At 36.3% G+C, this 19,176-nt stretch overlaps 2 protein-coding genes across 5 annotated transcripts; both read right to left on the bottom strand.

Annotated features, from left to right (window-relative positions):
• Window positions 1-1,224: 1,224 nt before the first annotated feature.
• LOC114455530 (transcription factor 7-like) lies at window positions 1,225-5,477 on the bottom strand. Of its 2 annotated transcripts, XM_028436850.1 has the most exons (9): window positions 5,168-5,477; window positions 4,220-4,409; window positions 2,803-2,855; window positions 2,638-2,703; window positions 2,355-2,502; window positions 2,138-2,245; window positions 1,934-2,029; window positions 1,708-1,716; window positions 1,225-1,429 (listed from the first exon to the last, which is right to left on the bottom strand). In XM_028436850.1, exons 1-7 carry the CDS (start codon window positions 5,170-5,172, stop codon window positions 1,970-1,972), a joined length of 630 nt encoding a protein of 209 aa, XP_028292651.1. In that variant the 5' UTR covers window positions 5,173-5,477; the 3' UTR covers window positions 1,225-1,429; window positions 1,708-1,716; window positions 1,934-1,969. The 2 variants fall into 2 exon arrangements, with proteins under 2 accessions (XP_028292651.1, XP_028292650.1); XM_028436849.1 differs by lacking the exon at window positions 1,225-1,429 and having other exon boundaries at window positions 1,614-1,716.
• Window positions 5,478-7,753: 2,276 nt separating this feature from the next.
• On the bottom strand, window positions 7,754-18,477 carry scel (sciellin). Of its 3 annotated transcripts, XM_028436827.1 has the most exons (20): window positions 18,359-18,477; window positions 17,453-17,478; window positions 15,873-15,945; window positions 15,639-15,698; window positions 15,420-15,482; window positions 15,268-15,333; window positions 13,405-13,473; window positions 13,248-13,316; window positions 13,090-13,146; window positions 12,390-12,452; window positions 12,017-12,070; window positions 11,480-11,548; window positions 11,086-11,127; window positions 10,763-10,834; window positions 10,621-10,677; window positions 10,470-10,538; window positions 10,320-10,394; window positions 9,827-9,935; window positions 8,227-8,329; window positions 7,754-8,102 (listed from the first exon to the last, which is right to left on the bottom strand). In XM_028436827.1, the coding sequence occupies exons 2-20, from the start codon at window positions 17,466-17,468 to the stop codon at window positions 8,086-8,088; spliced, it is 1,203 nt and encodes a 400-aa protein (XP_028292628.1). In that variant the 5' UTR covers window positions 17,469-17,478; window positions 18,359-18,477; the 3' UTR covers window positions 7,754-8,085. The 3 variants fall into 3 exon arrangements, with proteins under 3 accessions (XP_028292628.1, XP_028292630.1, XP_028292629.1); XM_028436829.1 differs by lacking the exon at window positions 10,320-10,394; XM_028436828.1 differs by lacking the exon at window positions 15,639-15,698.
• Window positions 18,478-19,176: the final 699 nt, after the last annotated feature.

Here is a 19,176-nt window from a genome sequence, read left to right as displayed (position 1 = left end):
TGTTTTAAGTCAGCTGGGCCACGTTTGGTACTTTATACAGTATGTGGGCCAGTTTGGGCTAACATCCAGAATTGTTAAAGCTAACTTGCCATAATTCAGCCAGAACTGACTCAAGTATATTATAACTGGGCCACGTTTGGTACTTTATATGTATATAAATATCAATAATGCCACATGCAGTAGCTTGATATGAATTATATTCTTATCATCACACTAGAAAATGAGTTAAGAGCCGCTGGAATCAACAATTCACAAACCTGACAAGAAATGAGTCAAACAAATTCAGATGTTGTCCAGATTTTAGCCTCGTAGATCCTGGTTCAGCTTCGCTAACCACAAAGCGCCTCCTTTCCTCTGATAACTTTTGACAATGTTCTCCCTGATTTGATATAACTTTTGCCAGTCTATAAAACTCCAAATGTTTTTTATGGTCTGACCGATTGGTACAGCCAAAAACACGGCAGTCATTCACCATTTTCTGTGTGTAAGTTTCACTGGTTAACTATCTGAGCCCTTCCAGCCTCTTCTGGCTCATATTTTTTTATAAAAAAGTAATCGATAAAATATTTATTGACACACATTGACATTGGTCAATTATTTTCTATTGACTCTGAATAAATAGACTTCTAATACCTTTTTGTGATGTGTGTGTGTGAGTTAGAAAGGAAGTTCTTTTCTCACTTAATTCAAATATTGTTTTATTATACATTTAGATACATAAATAAATATATAAAAATATATATAGCTATAGATATAGACATAAGATAGACATTTGAACAACAACAAGGCTGATGTTGTTGCCACTGTTGATGTTGCTGCTGATGTTGCTCTTCTTGTTGCTGTTGCAGCTGTTGATGTTGCTGCTGACGTTGCCCTTGTTGCTGCTGATGTTGCTGTTGTCAATGTCCTTGTTGTTGCTGTTGCCGTTGTTACTGCTGACGTTGCCCTTGTTGTTCATGTTGTTGATGTCGTCGATGTCCTTGGTGCTAGGAAAAAATAGAGAACAGGTGACGAGTTTTCTGATTCGACAACAAAAGCAACGTCAGCAACAACATCAACAGCGGCAACAGAATCAGCAGCAACAACAACAGGGGCATTGTCAGCAGCAACATCAACAGTGACAGCAGCAGCAGCAACAAGGGCATCGTCAACGGCAACATCGACGGGGCAACTGTTGTTGTTGCTGCTGATGTTGCTGTTGACGATGCCCTTGTTGCTGCTGCTGCTGCTGCTGTTGATGTTGCTGCTGACATAACCCTTCTTGTTGCTGCTGATGCTGTTGATGACATTGATCTTGTTGTAGTTGCTGATGCTGTAGTTGCTGCTGATGTTGCTGTTGACATTGCCCTTGTTGTTGCTGTTGCCGTTGTTGTTGTTGATGTTGCTGCTGACGTCGCCCTTGTTGTTCTTGCTGCTGATGTCGTTGCTGATGAGTCTTCTGATTCAACAACAGGGGCAACGTCAGCAGCAACATCAACAGCAACAGCAGCAACAACAAGGGCAATATTAGCAGCAACATCAACAGTGAAAACAGCATCATCCTTGTTGTTGTTGCTGTTGCTGTTGACGTCCTTGTCGTTGCTGCTGCTGTCACTGTTGATGTTGCTGCTGACATTGCCCTTGTTGTTGTTGCTGCTGATGCTGTTGCCACTGTTGATATTGCTGCTGAAGTTGCCCTTGCTGTTGTTGCTGCTGATGTCGTTGCTGTCCTTGGTGCTAGTAAAACATAGAGAACAGCTGATGAGTCTTCTGATTCTACTGCAGGCTTGTTTCTAGGTGAGTCTCTATGATAGAATCCACCATAAACTAAACTAATTCACATTGTTAAAGAACATCTTAGATGCTGATATATGCATTTCAAACAATCTATGGAGAACACAGACACAATTTGAAGTTAAATTGATTCAATGATGTTTTGAGTAATGATACTTACCGTTAGTATGTTGGTGATGTTTATTATACATTCCCATCAGTCGGAGGGTGGAGGCAGACGTGGAGCTTTAGTCCGTGATTTTTTGCTCTTTTTCCCCTAAAAACAGACACGTGAAAATTCTAGTCAGCTGATAAAATACTTCCACAGTCATGATGTCATCACCTCTAAGGTTGATGGGTAAATATTTCTACAGAGTAGACTTACGTAGTTTGCTTTGCTGCTCCAGCCGGGGTTATTCAGAGCATGGATATCAGCTTCTATTTGGGCTTCTGCTTGAAAGAGTTCCCTTTTGTTTGGTTCCAAAGACTTCCACTGTGGATGAACAACAACAAGGTGTCACACACACACACACACACACACACACACCGAAGACAAAAATGTGAAGATCACAGATCATTTATTGAGGAATCAACAAACTTACGCGTTCAGAAAGAACTTTGTTGATGGCGGCACTGTTCTTAATGCCGAGCTCTTCCTGGACCGTCTTCCTCTCACTTTTTAAGAAAAGCATGAATGCGTTGGGAGGTTTCTTAACATATGGGCCCTTATCCTTCTCAAGCTTCCTTTTTCTGAGGAACAAAACACAAACAGTGAGCAGGGCAGGGAAACAGTAGCTGAGAGTAGTAGAGAGAGAGAGCAGGGAGACACTCTGATCTAGAGTTATTCAGAAAAAAAAACAATTAAAACAACTCAAGGACACTCACTTTGGAACTGGGATGGGTTCCAGGGCCTCTGGTGGCATGACAGCCAATAACTCATCCAACTCATCTCTACAAAGATAAAAACATAAACACGCTGGATGAGAAATCATGTCACAAACATGTGAACCAACGTCTGATGGATCAGGTGTGTTTGTTTGCTTTGCTTACCGTTCTTCAAAAGATGGAAAGATTTCAGGTGGAAAGAAAGGAGTGCTGTAAAACTGGAGACACAAGAACATGAATATTAGACACCAGGGTTTGGGTCAATTGCATTTTTCTATTACAATTACATCCTCAATTATCCATGTTCAATTACAACTATATTATGATTATGGTGACCTGCATTTTTTTCCAATTACAATTCAAATTACAAATATGATTTTCCCCCTGAAAGTCAATTACAATGACGTTGTCAATTACTAATTACTGAGCCTGGAATCAATGACCCCATGAATGTGACCTTCCTCTTATGTTAGCTTTCTGTTAGCACCATGACAACGGGTCAGTTGTCTCCCACGTCTTAAATCAACTATAAAATACACTAAAAATTATTATCTTCTTTTTAATCTTTCAATTAGAAACAAAGATATTCCAGCTGTTTGGAAATCAGCTTTTGTGCTCCCTTTATTAAAAGGAGGTGACCCAGCAGTTCTTACCAATTATCGGCCAATTTCAAATTTATGTGTTTTATCAAAATTCCTTTTGCCCGCACAGAGCTGGGGAAAAAAGCCTTTGTACATGCAGCTCCTTGTGCTTGGAACATGCTGCAAAGAGACTGGAAGCTGACGGAGTTGTTGTCCTTGAATGCCTTTAAAACTGTTGAGACTGCCTCAGTTGTCTGTAATTGTTTTATTTGATTCTTATGTTATCCTGTCATTTTAATGTAATGTAAATGTATTTCTGTTCAGTGTGTTGTAACTTTGCTGCCTCTTGGCCAGGACTCCCTTGAAAAAGAGGTTTTTAATCTCAATGGGATTTTTTTCCTGGTTAAATAAAGGTGAAATAAAAAAAATAAATAAAAAAAATCTATCATCCACTTTGTTTTTGATCTCTTGGTTAATTTGTTAGACTTCCTAATTAATGAAAATATTGGTATTAATGTTTTTGGTGTGGGCGTCTGAGCCTCTTTTCTGTCAGTATTCCCAGATTTTTACATTTTTGTGCCTTGGCACTGACCAATTACTATTACAAAGTCAATTATCTGAACTCAATTACACAATTAATTATGATTACAACAGTTTTTTTTCCAAATACAAATGCAATTACAATTACAATTATAATCATTTTATAATTGTATTTAGATATCAATTATGTAATTACAATTTATTTTTTTTTGTCCCAACCATGGTATCAACCATCCACCAAAAAACTACTGCTAGGGTCTGTCAAAGAAACCAAACTGGGTGATATTCCAATGCCACATCAGGACTGGATAAAAAGATGTAAATAAATCCATTAAAAACTGTTTATAACAACAACAGAGTCATATAGAAGAATGAGGAAGGGTCTGTCTGTTCTTAATGGATGAACAAATGTATGCTGTGATGTTGCCCACATTGACACCATGTGTTTCAGTGATTCTTACTTGGAGGTCTGTTAACGGTGGAGGAGGACATTTACAAACATGAGGAGACGACATCACAGGGTAAGTCGCCCAGTGCACCAGTCCTGCAACCTCTGGATACTGCTCCACAACATCTGTAATCTCAGGAAGGAGGTGCTTCAACTCCTCCTCCTCCTGGACCACAGGATCCATCAGCATGTTCAATGGTATCCTGTGACACAAAGAAACAAACAAGGAGACAAAGAGAATAAATGAGATGCACACACACACACACACACACACATAGAGAGAGAGAGAAAGAAGCTGGAAGGAAAATAAACCTACACATAATACACAAAATGATTCCCAAATCACACAAATCAACAGTGAAATGCACAAAAACATTAAAAAAAAATCTAAATAAATGAAAAATTTCACAAAATGACTCGACAAAGACACACAACAGCAAAGACACACAAATTGTCAACAAAGTTACACAAAATGACAAGAAAATACAGAAAACAACAAAACTAATACAGAAAGTGACCCCAAAAATGCACAAATCAACAACATAAAAGCAGAAAAATACACAAAATAACATTAAGAACCCCCAAAAACACACAAAATGACCCATATCTTGCCAAATTATTTGAATTCAAATGTTATGCAAATGAAAATATATTTAGAGGTTGCACAAAACACTTGAAAATTGCTCTTCTATAAAAGTTAGCTAAAAAATAAAATACGTTACGAAAAATGTTAGAACATCATTAAAAACAAGTCAGTTTTGTGTAAATACTTGTGACACACACTTCTATCAGCTGTATATCATTTAAATTAGTAGTTATATCTGTAATTATGTTGCTATTATCATACTTTGTGATGAATGACCTCCACATGTACTAAAATGTCGGAGCAGTGCTGCCGCCTGGTGGAATATAGTAGGAACTACTTGACGGTAAAATAAAGCCTAATAAAACTTCTACTCACTTCATTTTGAGAGCGGGGGTTGTTGATATGTTATATTCTGGCTGATAATGTTCAGAAATGGTCGCTGGCGATTTCTGAGAGAGTTTTCCTTGTAGACCGAACAGTGAACTGCAGACACAACTGTTGGAAAACAGTTAAGTTTTCTTTCTAACCGCTTATATAGGGTGAGAGATGACACGGTTGCCATGGAAAACGTGTATTTAAATAATGCTCTTTTTTTTTAAAGGAATATTACTGTTTTTGTCTAGTGTGGATAAAGCAATGGTTCTCAACCTTTATTAGGTTGTAACCACATTTTGATATCACACATTTCTGGTGACCCCAGAGCATGGCCGGTTTTAGGCCATGGCCATGCCTGAATAAAAATAGGTCAAGTTTTTATTTTATTTTTTTATTTTTTTTTATTTTTTTTCAAGTCAATACACAGTGTACACATTATTATTTATTTTAAATATCAGGACAAAACAATGCAATTCTGCAACACAACACACCAAAAAAAATACAACCTATTTTAAAATGTAGAATAATGCACGATAATAAAATATAACACCTACAGGTATAGTGCAAATGTCTCGAGGGAACAATAAAAATAAAAAAAAATGGTGCAAAATCCAAAATCAATGCAAAACTGCAATTAAAAGGTAAAATAAAATATAAAAGTTTCAGTACAAGGAACTTTCTACTTTCCTGTTAGGTTTTATTATTCAGTAACACATGTCTTAAAATCAAACAACACAATGTGCAAACAATACGACAGAATGATATAGAATAGAACAAGAATTAAAGTAAAATAAATATAAATATGGGCAGAAGATTAGCAGGTACAGTTACAGATTTTTAATAATAATATTCAATTAAGAGAAAACATGTACAGTTATTATTGTAAAGGGTCTGTTTCACATTTATTTTAGCAGAGACAGCTCTAGAGCAGACAAGTCTTTCAAAGGCCCCCAGGGCCTCTAAATTTGGTGCTCGACAGAACTACATATTATAGTTAGGGGTAACGAACCCTATTAAAGTACAATTAAATAATATTTTAGTCCTAGGCCAGTTGAAATTAAAACTAAGTTTAATTGCGGAGGCTACTGTATGTGCTGATCCAGATAAAGTGGTTGTATAGTCTCTTGTCAGTGGACTAATCGATGCATTAAATATGTCTTAATAGTTTACAATAATAACTAATAATTCCTGAAATTTGCTATATAAAGCCCAAGGACTCAACAGCAGTATTATTTATACATATATCACCCCTGGTGTTGAAACATGCTCCTACAGTGGTAAGCGTTTTACGGTTTTTGATTTAAAAAAAAAAAAAGAAAGAAATCTAAAGTTTCATTTAAATTTGTTATTTGTGCTGTCTTTAGTTAGCAAAGCTTTGCATTGCAGGGCAGGGCTTTTCCTCGTCCGTCCTAATAATTTGTATACAGTAATTTACCGGATATATGTACTAGTAATAATAATAATAAATAATTCAATATAGAAATATAAATACAATGTACATTGCTAAGAAAAAGAAAATGAAATATTATATATATATATATATATACATATATATATACATATATATATATATAGTGTAAATATATATGGTTTTAAGCTAGTACAAAGACTTAGTTTTATCAATAATAATAATGCTGAGACTACTATTACTTTTGTTCAATTATTATCATTATCATTACTACTACTACTACTAGAATACTTTTTCAGAGACATAAATACAAACAGGAGTTGTTTTAATTTGAACAAAGAATTTCAACATGTGAAACTCTATTATTATTTATTATAAAATAACAACAATAGACTGGGAACATTTTCAATAGCTGGTAGAGTAAAGTCTATCATAATAATGATAATGAATAATTCAATATCAAAATGTAAATACAATGTTAATTAAATAAAAAAAGAAAAACAATAGCAAAACAATTGCGATAAAAGCGATATACAGTATATAGTGTAAATATGAATAGTTTAAAGCCAGTACAAAGTAAGGGTGTAAGAAAAAAATACATTTTGCGATACATCGCGATATTTCAATGTGCGATTATCAAATCAATTCAACAAATGTCCATATCAATTTTTTAATCATGTTTTATTTAACACATGCAATGCATTTTACTTTGGAAGTTGCACTTTGTAATTCAAGTACCAATATAAAAATATATATAGTTCGTTACCATTTACTTGTTCTCACAAGTTTAAAACAAAAAGAAATCATTTTGTACTTGTAAAGGTGAAATTTGTGTTTATAGATATCACCAAATATCACAATGTATATTGTATTGTACAGTTTCGGGATATATTGTATTGTGTCTTGCAAATCGTGAATCATAACGTCAAATTCATGGCAATGCACACCCCAAGGCTTATTTTTATCAATAATAATACTGAGAATACTACTTTTATTATTCAAATTAAGTTAAATTACTACGACTACTACCAGAATACGTTTTCCAGAGACAAAAACAGGAGATGTTTTAATTTAATTTCATTCTATGACTGTTTAAAGCTGGAGTTCTGGAAAAACTCTTTTATTACAACGTCGTCGTCCCAGAAAAAAGAAAATTAATAATGAAAGCAGACGTGTGCTTATTTTTGATTTTGAATAAATATACTTTATTGCCTGTATTGCACACACACCAAAGCCCCCGGCCTTTAATGCAATAATATATCCCTTGTCACACACACCAGAGTCCCAATGAAAGCTGCAGAGAAACAACATTTTGGAGATACAGATATGTCAAAAACAACACTCAAAGCCACAGTGGACTATGTACTCTCTTAATGATATGCTTGTTATCAAAAAATGTCACATCCAACATGCAAATATCATTCATTAAAAACACCCAAACAAACATTAGTGAACACGTCGCTGTCAAAACACCCAGAAAAACAATAAATCCTTCAATACTTGTGAAGCTTCAGCGTTGCCATTTTGCTGGTGGAAGGAAAAAAAAAAAGAATTCAGTTACATTTTTGAATAAAAGTCAAAATAGATGAAAGTGGGACCGTAATAGTTGAAAGGTGTAAGAAAGGGAATATAATATATACAGTATGCTTACCTTTGGTGACCTCAAAGCAGTTCTCACAGTGCACCATGCCTCTATACACCCACATGCTGTCCCCTGCCTTCAGATTACCAAGCGTGCTGTTGCACACATCACACTGCCAAAACACAAACAACCCCATCAAGAGATCTACAACACACAGCTGCACAACATCTGGATTGTGGGTTATTGTAAAATATTGATTAAAAAAAAACAGAGAACATACTAAAAATAAAGTCTAATGCTCTTTTTTAGGCCGGGCTACCAGACTGAAAACGCCACTCATTTTGTTTTTCTTCTTGTTGTTCTGTACACTAGTTAAAATCACTACTCCTCTGTTATTCATGAACAGTTCGGGCTGAAATTTGGAAGGTATAATCTATGGATGTGTACGCATCGACGCTCGGATTTTCAATTTAGGGCCTGGGGGACCCCAAAAGAAAAAAAAACAGAAAGTTGATTTCTCGTTTATTTGCGAATCAAATATTACGACGGTTGGTGGTACCGAATCATTGGCACATGCCAATATATAAATGGGGCCCATTACCTCGTACGTGTCACAGGGGAGCCAGGGGGCCCCATTTTTCAAATGACTACTCCTCCGTTAGTTGTTGTTAGATCGGAATGCAGTTTGGTATGAATACTCTATGAATGAATATGATGAGATGCTCTGAGTCCTTTTTTTGAAATGGGGCCCGGGGGCCCACCTCCCATTTCCGGTAATATCCAAATTAATGGGAACATAATCGTGGTCAGGGAACTATATCTGGGGAGTGGTGGCCTAGTGGTTAAGGACTCACCTGGGCCATCACCTGGGCTATCACTGTGGGATGTTGAGCAAGTCCCTTAACCCCGATCTGCTCCCCAGCAGCCGCAAAATGGCTGCTCACTGCACTGCTCTTCAGTTAAATGCAGAGGACAAATTCCATTAATGTAATAACATTACATGGCCAATTAAAGGCGAAAGCCCAGATTTTTTTTTTTTTTTTTAGAATTTTTTGGGCTCTAGTGGCCTTTATATGACAGTTGCTTGACAGGAAAGGGATCAGAGAGAGCAGGGAATGACATGCAGCAAAGGGTCCCAGGCCGGGAATCGAACCTGGACCGGCTGCAGGTGAGGAACTACAGCCTCCGTTCATGGGGCGGGTGCTCAACCCACTGAGCTAAACACCACCCCGAAAGCCCAGATTTTAAGATGATATATCATGGGGGCCGCCGGGGGCCCCGATTTCAAATGACTACTCCTCGGTTAATGCTCGTTGAATTGGGCTGTAATTTGACATGGATATTCTATGAGCAGGTGTCAAGAGCCCCACCCCCATTTCTGGGTAATTATATATACATTTATCATTTATCGGAACATACGTAGTCGTGTGATATATTGATTCAAAGGCAAATCAACGTAGATTACGATTTTACGTCGCACAATTTTATTTGTTTTACTCAGTGGAACAAAGTAATTTGACTGAATTCGGCGCAGAGACGTTACACGAGCCCGGCCATAGTTCGTCAGAACTTGTTGAAGGAAATAAGCACTTTAACAACATGAAGGAAGGAAAACATACAATGCATCTTTATAATAACATTATCACAATGACAAATATATCCTGCTCACTTTGAAACAGGTGGCATGGCAGTTGATGTTCATGTCGTCCAGGACCATCTTGGCATCACCAGTGAAAGGCTTACGGCAGGTGGTGCAAAGGTCCTTCTCAAGCACCGCCCTTGATCAACAAAAAAAAAGAAGATTAATTGGGTTTCCCATAATTACTACATGTTTATTTTCAACAATAAAAAAGAAAACGTATCGGCAGAGGATATATGTGTGTACAACTAAACTTAAAAGAAAGATGATACAGGGGTATCAGACTATTATCCACCTAGAAATATTTATATACTTAAGTGAACGACTCAGGTGAGGTTTTTATTCGCAAGATTTTAGATTACAATAATGACACAGTTTGAGATAAATGTATAAGAAATATATATAACAAGTGTAAGAAAGTGACTGATAGACTAATGGTTGTGATCTGTAGCTCTGCTGTAAATGTTATGATCGTGACCTTAATCTCAAAGCACAGCAGATTGGTTTACACATTTCTTTTTACCTTTCAGAGGAGGTGTAGCTTTTCTTGATTGAGGAATTTGAGTAGATTGGATCTGACAAGCTATCATCGGATCTGCTGTTGGAGCATTTCGAATAAAACCTTTTTGTTTTTCAACATAAATGAACGTGTTTTAGAGAATTTAATGTTTACCTGCTGCTCCTGTATGTTGTTGTGGATGTGGAGTAGGAGGAGGGACTGGTTACACTGGTGTACTCGTAGCTGTGAAAAGATTCAATTCATGTTGTAAAATAGTCCTAATCCTTCTATACAAAGGCATCCCATCATGCACTGTGTCCCATACCTGGAGTTTGGTCTGGAGGAGTAGGAGTAGTTTTTGAGGTCACTGTTGTAGTCGTCACTGAGGGTTCAATCAGAGCAGATCAGGATAAGAAAAGGTGATTTTACGGTGACATATAGTTGTAAAATCTATGATAATGGGATACCTGGACTTGCTGCTGCTGATGGTGTAGGAGGTGGTGGTGGTGACAGGAGACTCTTCAGTGTAAGAGCTGTAGCTGTGACGCAAATGAAAGGGAAGAGCAGAAAGGCTTTAAAACGGCGTAACAGCATTATTAATGGATTTATATTTCTGCTTCATGGTTATTCTTTTTATAATACACAAGTGCATGAATTACGCCCAAACTGATCCATGTTATTCCACAGCATTCATGCAAAACGCAGATACAGAACAATGAAGAGGATACAGTAGATCAGACTGTGCAACAGGGAGAGGAGTGAACATGTTTACAAGGATGTGTATATTTACTTGCGGATGGAAGTCTTTGAACTCATCGTTGGACTTTCTCCTCTAAAACAACCAAACAGAAAATGTAAGAAAAGTGGAATAAATGTTTAACCCGCATTAAACAAACATTCAGTCTCTCTGTTCGTACAGACCAATCAATGTGCATTACATTTTGCAATCACAAGATCAGAGCCTTACAAAAATATTGCATAAGTTTGATATATTACTGATTTAGTGGCTCCTGAATAGATTTATTTCAAAAGTTTTTATCCTTTCCAGACACTTTATTTGTTAATTTCCACTCTCTCTCTTAAGTACCCCCTGTAATGCCATTGCGTACCCCCATTTGAGAAACACTGGTAAAGAAAGTCTGCATTAAAACCAGGTCTCATTGAGTGGAATGAGTTGATGTCACCTGGTGAGGGAAGATGTTCGATCTGATGAAAGAGATTTGGTTCGATAGGAGTCAAAATCATCATCAGCCCTGTAAAGAAAACACCATACATATGTAAAATGGTGGTAGAAACTAAACCTGATGTGAGTAATGATAAATATATTGAATTTAGATCAGAGTCAGAATAAAACAGCAGGTCAACATTTATAAAGAAGTGGTAAACTTCTGTTGCATTTATATTATATTATATATTATATTTTTATTATATATTGTTTTTCGTGTAGTTAAAAACTAAAAGTGCTTGTTAGGGGACACAAGGTGAAGTTTGCAATTTATTAATAGTATTCAAAAATGTAATTAAATAAGAAAAAAATATACAACTTGATCCTCTTCAATAAAGTTTAATGCACATTTTCTTTTCTTTATTTTTCCGTGGCATATGCCCCCAAACCAAAACTGTGTCCCACTTTTAGGTCCCAACCTACTTGTTAAAAACATCTCTACTAGTAAATAGTAAACAAACACTTATGTCTTCAGGCAAATTCCTCATTGACTCACCCAATGGAGGTGCTTCTCACTGAGATAGTCTCAACACTGGACACAGATTTCCTCCTGCAATGACAGAACTAGTTTAGAATACATAAATAAATACTGATCAAAATGTTATATTTTAGGTTTTTTTCTATTCGACAACAAATTGCACTAGAAATGATTGACAAGTTTGTATACAAAATATAAATATATCCAGGATGCATTTTTTTTTACAGTTTCTTCTGTGATTTTTAGATCATAATTCTATAGATTTGCATAGCCTTTCTGATATGTATTTACACTATAGGTGTAATAACAGAAATAAATTGTACAAATTAGCAAGAAATAAAGTATTCCCTGTTTGTTTTAAATCGCTGTGCTTTTCTGAGTGTCTCCATACCCACTAGAGGCTTCATCTTTGATCGATTTTGGAATAAGTCGGTCATAGAGTTGATCCTCAGCACTGCAAGAAGACAATTTCACAAAGGTTAGAATGAGCAGGAGTTTTAAAAAGGTCAAATCACCACAGATAAGCAGAACAAACATGTAAGAACTATTAGACAGTATTCTGTTTTTGATTGCATTTAAAATCAAAGTCCTAACAATGGACATAAATGTCTGTTATTAAAAGTGAAATGTTCAAAATTATGCTGAAAATCTGTCAAGATACATTCATTCAATGATAATAACAATACTAATAACATTACTGTATCCTGGTATAAACAATTATTAATCTCATTAATGCTCACTTTGTTTGTTTCTTTCTGATCTGTCTTTCCACACTATGTACATAAGTGTACATAGTGTTTATGTTTATGTCTAGTGTGTGATCCACAAGTGAAAGTGTACATAGTGTTTACGCCTTGTATTATTTATTTCTATTGTATTTTTTTCTTCTTTTATTTAATTATTGTTTGATGCTGTTATATTTCCTGCTTCCCTGTTTTTTTGGAGCTGCTGCAACATTTAAATTTTCCCCATTGGGTAATCAATAAAGTTTTATCTTATCTTATCTTATCTTATCTTATCTTATCTTATCTTATCTTATCTTATCTTATCTTATCTCTTAATAGTTTCCCTGGTGCTTTCCCCAGACTCACTGTGCGTCTCCACTGGTTTTTGAAGTCACCGTCTCAGATGTGATCACAGATGTTTTACTGCAGAAAAAAAAAAAAAAAAAAAAAAAAACCCAGACAAAACTTCAATAAACAGGCTTTTTCTCTTTGTTTGCTGAGATAACCAATAAGACAATAGTCACCTGTCTGTGGGTGAGTAATTTTTCCTGGTGGGCGATTGGACGAGGGTGTCAAACAGATGGTCCTCTGCACTGTAGGTAAGCATATATAGGTATAATTAAACATTAGTTGTGGTAAAGTTTAACTTGACTAGAATTGAATGCTGTCAATCCGTCTCACTCTTTGGTGCTGGTGACAGATCTCCTGGCGACTTCAGTTGTTTTAGGTGTGTAGGATGAGTATTGCGGCCTAGAGGACAAAGGTAGAAACGAATGAGAAATGAATATCCATGGCAAAAGGCTACTCAAAGATGTTATCCATCCATCCATTCATCTCTCCAAACTGTTTAAAATAGGATAACCAAATTCGGCGTGTGGCTTCAGGGTATGAATACCTTGATGGAGTTTGAAAATGAGAAGAGCGGAATGATTTTTTCTGGAGTTATTGCCCTTGTTCCGTTTTTCTTTACTATGTTCGAGGTATCTTCAAAGGGGACAGCTTTTCTTGGAAACCAAACGTTTAAGATAAGATAACCACAGTCGGTGTGTGGCTTTAGGGTATGAATACCTTGATGGAGTTCGAAAATGAGAGGTGCGTAATTATTTTTTCCAGAGTTTTTGCCCTTGTGTCATTTTTTTTTACTCCGTTCAAGGTATCTTCAAAGGAGGCAGCTTTTCTCAGAAAATGTTTAAGATAGGATAACCACATTTTTGTGTGGCTTCAGGGTATGAATACCTTGATGGAGTTTGAAAATGAGAAGAGCGGAATGATTTTTTTCGGAGTTATTGCCCTTGTTCCGTTTTTCTTTACTATGTTCGAGGTATCTTCAAAGGGGACAGCTTTTAGAAACCAAACCGTTTAAGATAAGATAACCACAGTCGGTGTGTGACTTCAGGGTATCAATACCTTGATGGAGTTCGAAAATGAAAAGTGCGCAAATATTTTTTCCGGCGCTATTGCCCTTGTTTTGTTTTTACTCTGTTCGAGGTATCTTCAAAGGGGACAACTTTTCTTAGAAACCGTTTAAGACAGTAATTTTATATTCTGATGTGTTAATATTTTCTTATGTATACATCTAAGTTCTTAGATTTAGGACATTTAGTAAAAGGTTGTGAGTTATAATGATAACCAATCTGGTGGGGGTTGTTATTTTTTATTTTGTTTCCTTATTGTTTTTATATTGTATTATAGGAAGATATAAATACAGTTTTTAGTTGAGTATTTAGTTTGATGATGGTTCATCTCAGATAGTTACAGTGTATATGTTTCAAATAAATAGGATTTGTTTGAAGTTTACAGGCCTTTATTTTATCATTGGAATTTAAAAAGTCAATAAGTGGCAAAAAGTAAACATATATGCGTGTTCACAGCTCATTCACTTTGTTTTTTCAAGTGGAACTAAATTAGGTCTTTGTTCGGGGAAAGCATTTTTCTCTTTATGAAATATAAAAATAACGAGCTGTCTGGATGTAGAAATACTGCAAATGATGTTGTCAGTAAAAGTTATTTTTAAACACGGTCGACAGATAGGTGCTTCTTCAACTCTTTTTAATGTCCCAGTGTAGAAATGTCAGTGGCTGCAGGAGTTTTTGCTATCATCTATTCATTATTATTTGGCATTTACTTTTACATTTGATGTGAGTACAGTTTACACTATTTGCTATAAATATACATTTGTGTGTTGCGATATTGAAAGTATCTCAAATAGTTGTGCAGTTAAAAAAACTGTTTTATGATGTATTTTATTTCTTCAGTTTTAATTAAAATGCTTAAAATTAAAAATAAATAAATTTAAAAAAAAGATGGAAAAAAGATCAGATGGAATAAGTCATATTTTATCAGGGTGTGTGTTCTGTGCCACTAAACACTGCGTGCAGTTGTGAAACCTGCTTTAACTATCCTGTAATTGTGTGTGTAAATGCCTGTTCAAGGCACAGTTAATACAAGACGTACCTTGTCATAGTTAAAAAAAAAAAAAGACAAATGTTACGTCACAGTAAATGATTGATGTAACATAATATAATGATTAATGAAGTATTTTACTCTTTGCTGGAGGACAGGACCCGCTGGGTGAACGTCTCAGTCCTGCTCGACTGTTTCACACCTGACCTGAAAGTGATAACAACAAATGGAATTATTAAAATGAAAAACACCTTTTGTAGAGGAAATGCAGGGCTATTTGAACAGCTTCCTACCTAATAGTGGTCGTCTCAGTGGTGGTGGTAGTTTTGCCATCTTTGGAGACAGTAGTGCTGGTGCTAGAAGGAAATAAACGCACACTGATAAGTTGTTGTATTGTTAAAAGAAAATGCTAACCATGCTTGTACAATAAACTAACCATTGGGCTTTTTTAAATGAAGTTTACCGCTGTTTCAGATTTGAGAAGAAATAAGAAATGCATGCTAAACATTTACCTTGAGGCACTCCCAGGAGGTGCGTGGCTCAGAACAGTTTTCGCAAAATTTGGGTCTCGACTATAGAAAGAAAAAAATATATACATATATACACCAAAAAATGTAAATAAAACCTGGAACACTTAGAGGTATGAAAAGAACGATTTAAATCCTCAGAAGCCTATTGCCGCTCCCTTGTTTCAGCACTTGACACAGCGGCATTCATCACACTTCATTTTTGACACATGCACTCACTCAATATCTTCATCCTCGTCATCAGCCCTTTTGATCCAGCTACCGTCTCCAAGGAAACCTGTTCTGGCCCGGGCTACAAACACAGGACAACAAGAATTTGAACTTTACAGCATCAATTTATCTTCAAGCAAATATTTACAAGATTGTCTGATAAAAACTTAGCATCTTATATACATATAATAAATGTATTGTCATATCATCAAATAATATCATGGAAATGGGCTTTTCCTCTAAAAACAAATGTCCTTCGGGTCAACATGGTCACATGTGTTTTTCAGTGTGTTTTTCAGTGTGTTTTTCAGTTCCTCGGGGGCGTCTACTGTCATTTATTACAGTATAATAATTATCTCTTATCAGTCCTCAGTGGATTACCTTGGGAAAGGCTGACAATCATCCACCACAAATGTCAGGCAAAGGTTGTCAGAGTCTTTTCTAATATCTACTCTACTCTGTAGCTAAAGACCTTTTCTCTCTAAGAATGGTTTAAGTAAAGGTATTTAATTGAATTATTCTGGTTCTTTTATGAACATCAACAAATAAATTAATAAGTAATTGATGAATGAAGGAGTGAATGAAGACAGTGTCTATTTGTACGGTTGTGAACTGACAACCCTCGATGCTATTGGTACGTTTATCAAAGTACACGTACGTAGCTTCTTAGGGTTAGGTTTAGGTTTAGGTTTAGGGTTAAGATTATAACCCCAACAATTTTTAGGATTAGGGTTAGGTTTAGTCTTAGTCACGTGACCTAAACTGGCCAATGAGGGGCGTTGCGTACAGATAGAATGTCGGTATATTGATAAGGCAATTGTACGGATAGCCACTGCCATGAATGAATGAAGGAAAGAATATAATATAAATAAGAAAGTGTCTATTTGTACGGTTGCCATATGGGACAACCCCCGGTGCAATTGGTACGTTTACCGAAGTGCACGTACGTAGCGTCTTAGGGTTAGGGTTAGGTTTAGGTTATAACCCTATATCGCAACAATTTTTAGGGTTAGGGTTAGGTTTACAGTTAGGTTCAGTCTTAGTCAAGTGACCTAAACTGGCCAATGAGGGACGCTGCGTACGAATAGAATGTCGGTATATTGATTAGGCAATTGTACGGATTGCCACTGCCATGAATGAATGAAGGAAAGAATATAATATAAGAAAGTGTATTTGTACGATTGCCATACGGACAACCCCTAATGCTAGTGGTACGTTTACGGAAGTACACATACGTAGCGTCTTAGGGTTAGGGTTAGGGTTAGAGTTAGGTTATAACCCTATATCGCAACAATTTTTAGGGTTAGGGTTAGGTTTACGATTAGGTTTAGTATTAGTCATGTGACCTAAGGTTTAGTCTGAGTCACGTGACCTAAGGTTTAGTCTTAGTCACGTGACCTAAACTGGCCAATGCGGAGCGCTGCGTACGGATAGAATGTCAGTATATTGATACGGCAACCGTACAGAGAGCCACTGCCTATAAATAAATGGTTGATGAATGAATAATAAGTAAATAAATAAATAAACCATTGCATCTTACATTCTCTTTCTCTCCCTTATAGATCAATGAATGATATATAGATACTCACAACTATATTTGCTCATTTTGCACCTCCTGGAGGGATAAAAAAGACAAGAGATTAGAGATTATTACGATTTCCATACATTAAACGTATTTATTTTCAAATATTACAGGATTTAATGTAAATTGTTGCTGGGGTCATTTTGGGTAAAAAAAAAAAAAAAAAAAGGAAGGTATTTCATTCAGCCATACGTCAACTAACACATGATGAGTTTGTAATTACTGTCAAAATTATTGTGTTGCCAGCATCACATCAAGTAGAAACACCAACTGGTTTCAGTGATTAATTGCCTAACTGGTTAGTCCTGATCTCTCCCTCCCCCACATGGATACACACCCACCTGCTCTAGAACACACCTTCTCCAAACACATATTTGTCAGCAAAACAGAGAGGTGTACCGGTAACATGCCATTAGACATTGATGATCACGACCGTGCCCTTTCAACTACGGGCCACCTCCACTTACAGCAGATACTGTATGTTCAGTAACTCAATGGATCCAAAACTACTTGGAATTCACACACACACACACACACACACACATAAAAGTATTTATATCTTAAAAAAAGAGTTGAAAAAGCAAATACGTTTTTTTTTTTTTTTCCCAGCAACTCCTAGTCCATAACTACACAGCAGTTCAACAATACACCATTCATTAAAACCAGTTTCAAACTATGTTGGTTATATTTACAATTTTAAAAGCAAAAAAAAAACACAGCTTTAACACAGTAAGTAAGACATTAAACTGAAATCTGTGTTGTTCAATACACAATGCAATTACATCAGTCTATAAAAAATTGGACATTTATACCTGGAGATAGTGTTTGTTTTTTTCATATAAATGCTTTTTTTTCTCCTATATCTAAGTCGAATCTGCTACCACAGAAGAGAAAATGAAGCTTCAATACGTACCTTTACAGAATTCCTCCCTGACTTGTTGGTATGGCTTAAATCACTGTGTTTAAACACAGCTGTCTGACTCCTTTCACTGTAAGCGACGCCTTTGTCCTTCCCACTGCTTTTTAAAGGACACCTGCAGGGCCACCCAAAGGTGTGGTTTCACACATTTCTCTCTCTCTCTCTCCTTCTCTGAGTGTGTCATTGCATATTTGCACATCAATCATCACCATTCACAATCATTATTGTTCACTGTGTGTGCATGCGTGTAGGGTAAACGACATGGAATTGGGTGGAGAGCTCAAGGAACTGCAGGTTAACTGATGGGTGCAGTAGACTAGAGGCCGACCTGTTGAGTTAGATTCTGTCAGTGGTTAAAGGGCAACAGCTGATACAGTGCAAATATAAAAGTTACATGTGCTAATGGTTGGTCAGGAGAAACAGTACAAAGGTGCAAGTTGGGGTACACACCCTTATCTTTTTCTGCTGAGTTACTGCTGGAAGCTACTGTACTTCTCAAGACAGTTTGACAAAAACGCACACCTCGCTGATATTTCTCCATTTACTCCATAGACTCGATCTATAAACATATTTTAGCTATAATGAAAATGTCCAATGAGAAATAGGCCTGAAATATTTAAGAAAGGGTCTATTTGTGCTGTTGCCGTACGGACAACCCCTATTGGTACGGTTAAGTACAAGTACGTAGCGTCTTAGGGTTAGGGTTAGGTTTAGGGTTAGGTTTATGTCATAGTCACGTGACCTAAACTGGCCAATGACTGACCTATCGCGTGACCTAAACTGGCCAAATAGGGACGCTGCGTACGGATAGA

This window comes from Gouania willdenowi, chromosome 21 (assembly GCF_900634775.1).
Source record: "Gouania willdenowi chromosome 21, fGouWil2.1, whole genome shotgun sequence".
Taxonomy (NCBI): domain Eukaryota; kingdom Metazoa; phylum Chordata; class Actinopteri; order Blenniiformes; family Gobiesocidae; genus Gouania; species Gouania willdenowi.
The sequence above is the reverse complement of the archived record's forward strand: the minus strand, read 5'-3'. Positions and strand labels throughout refer to the sequence as shown.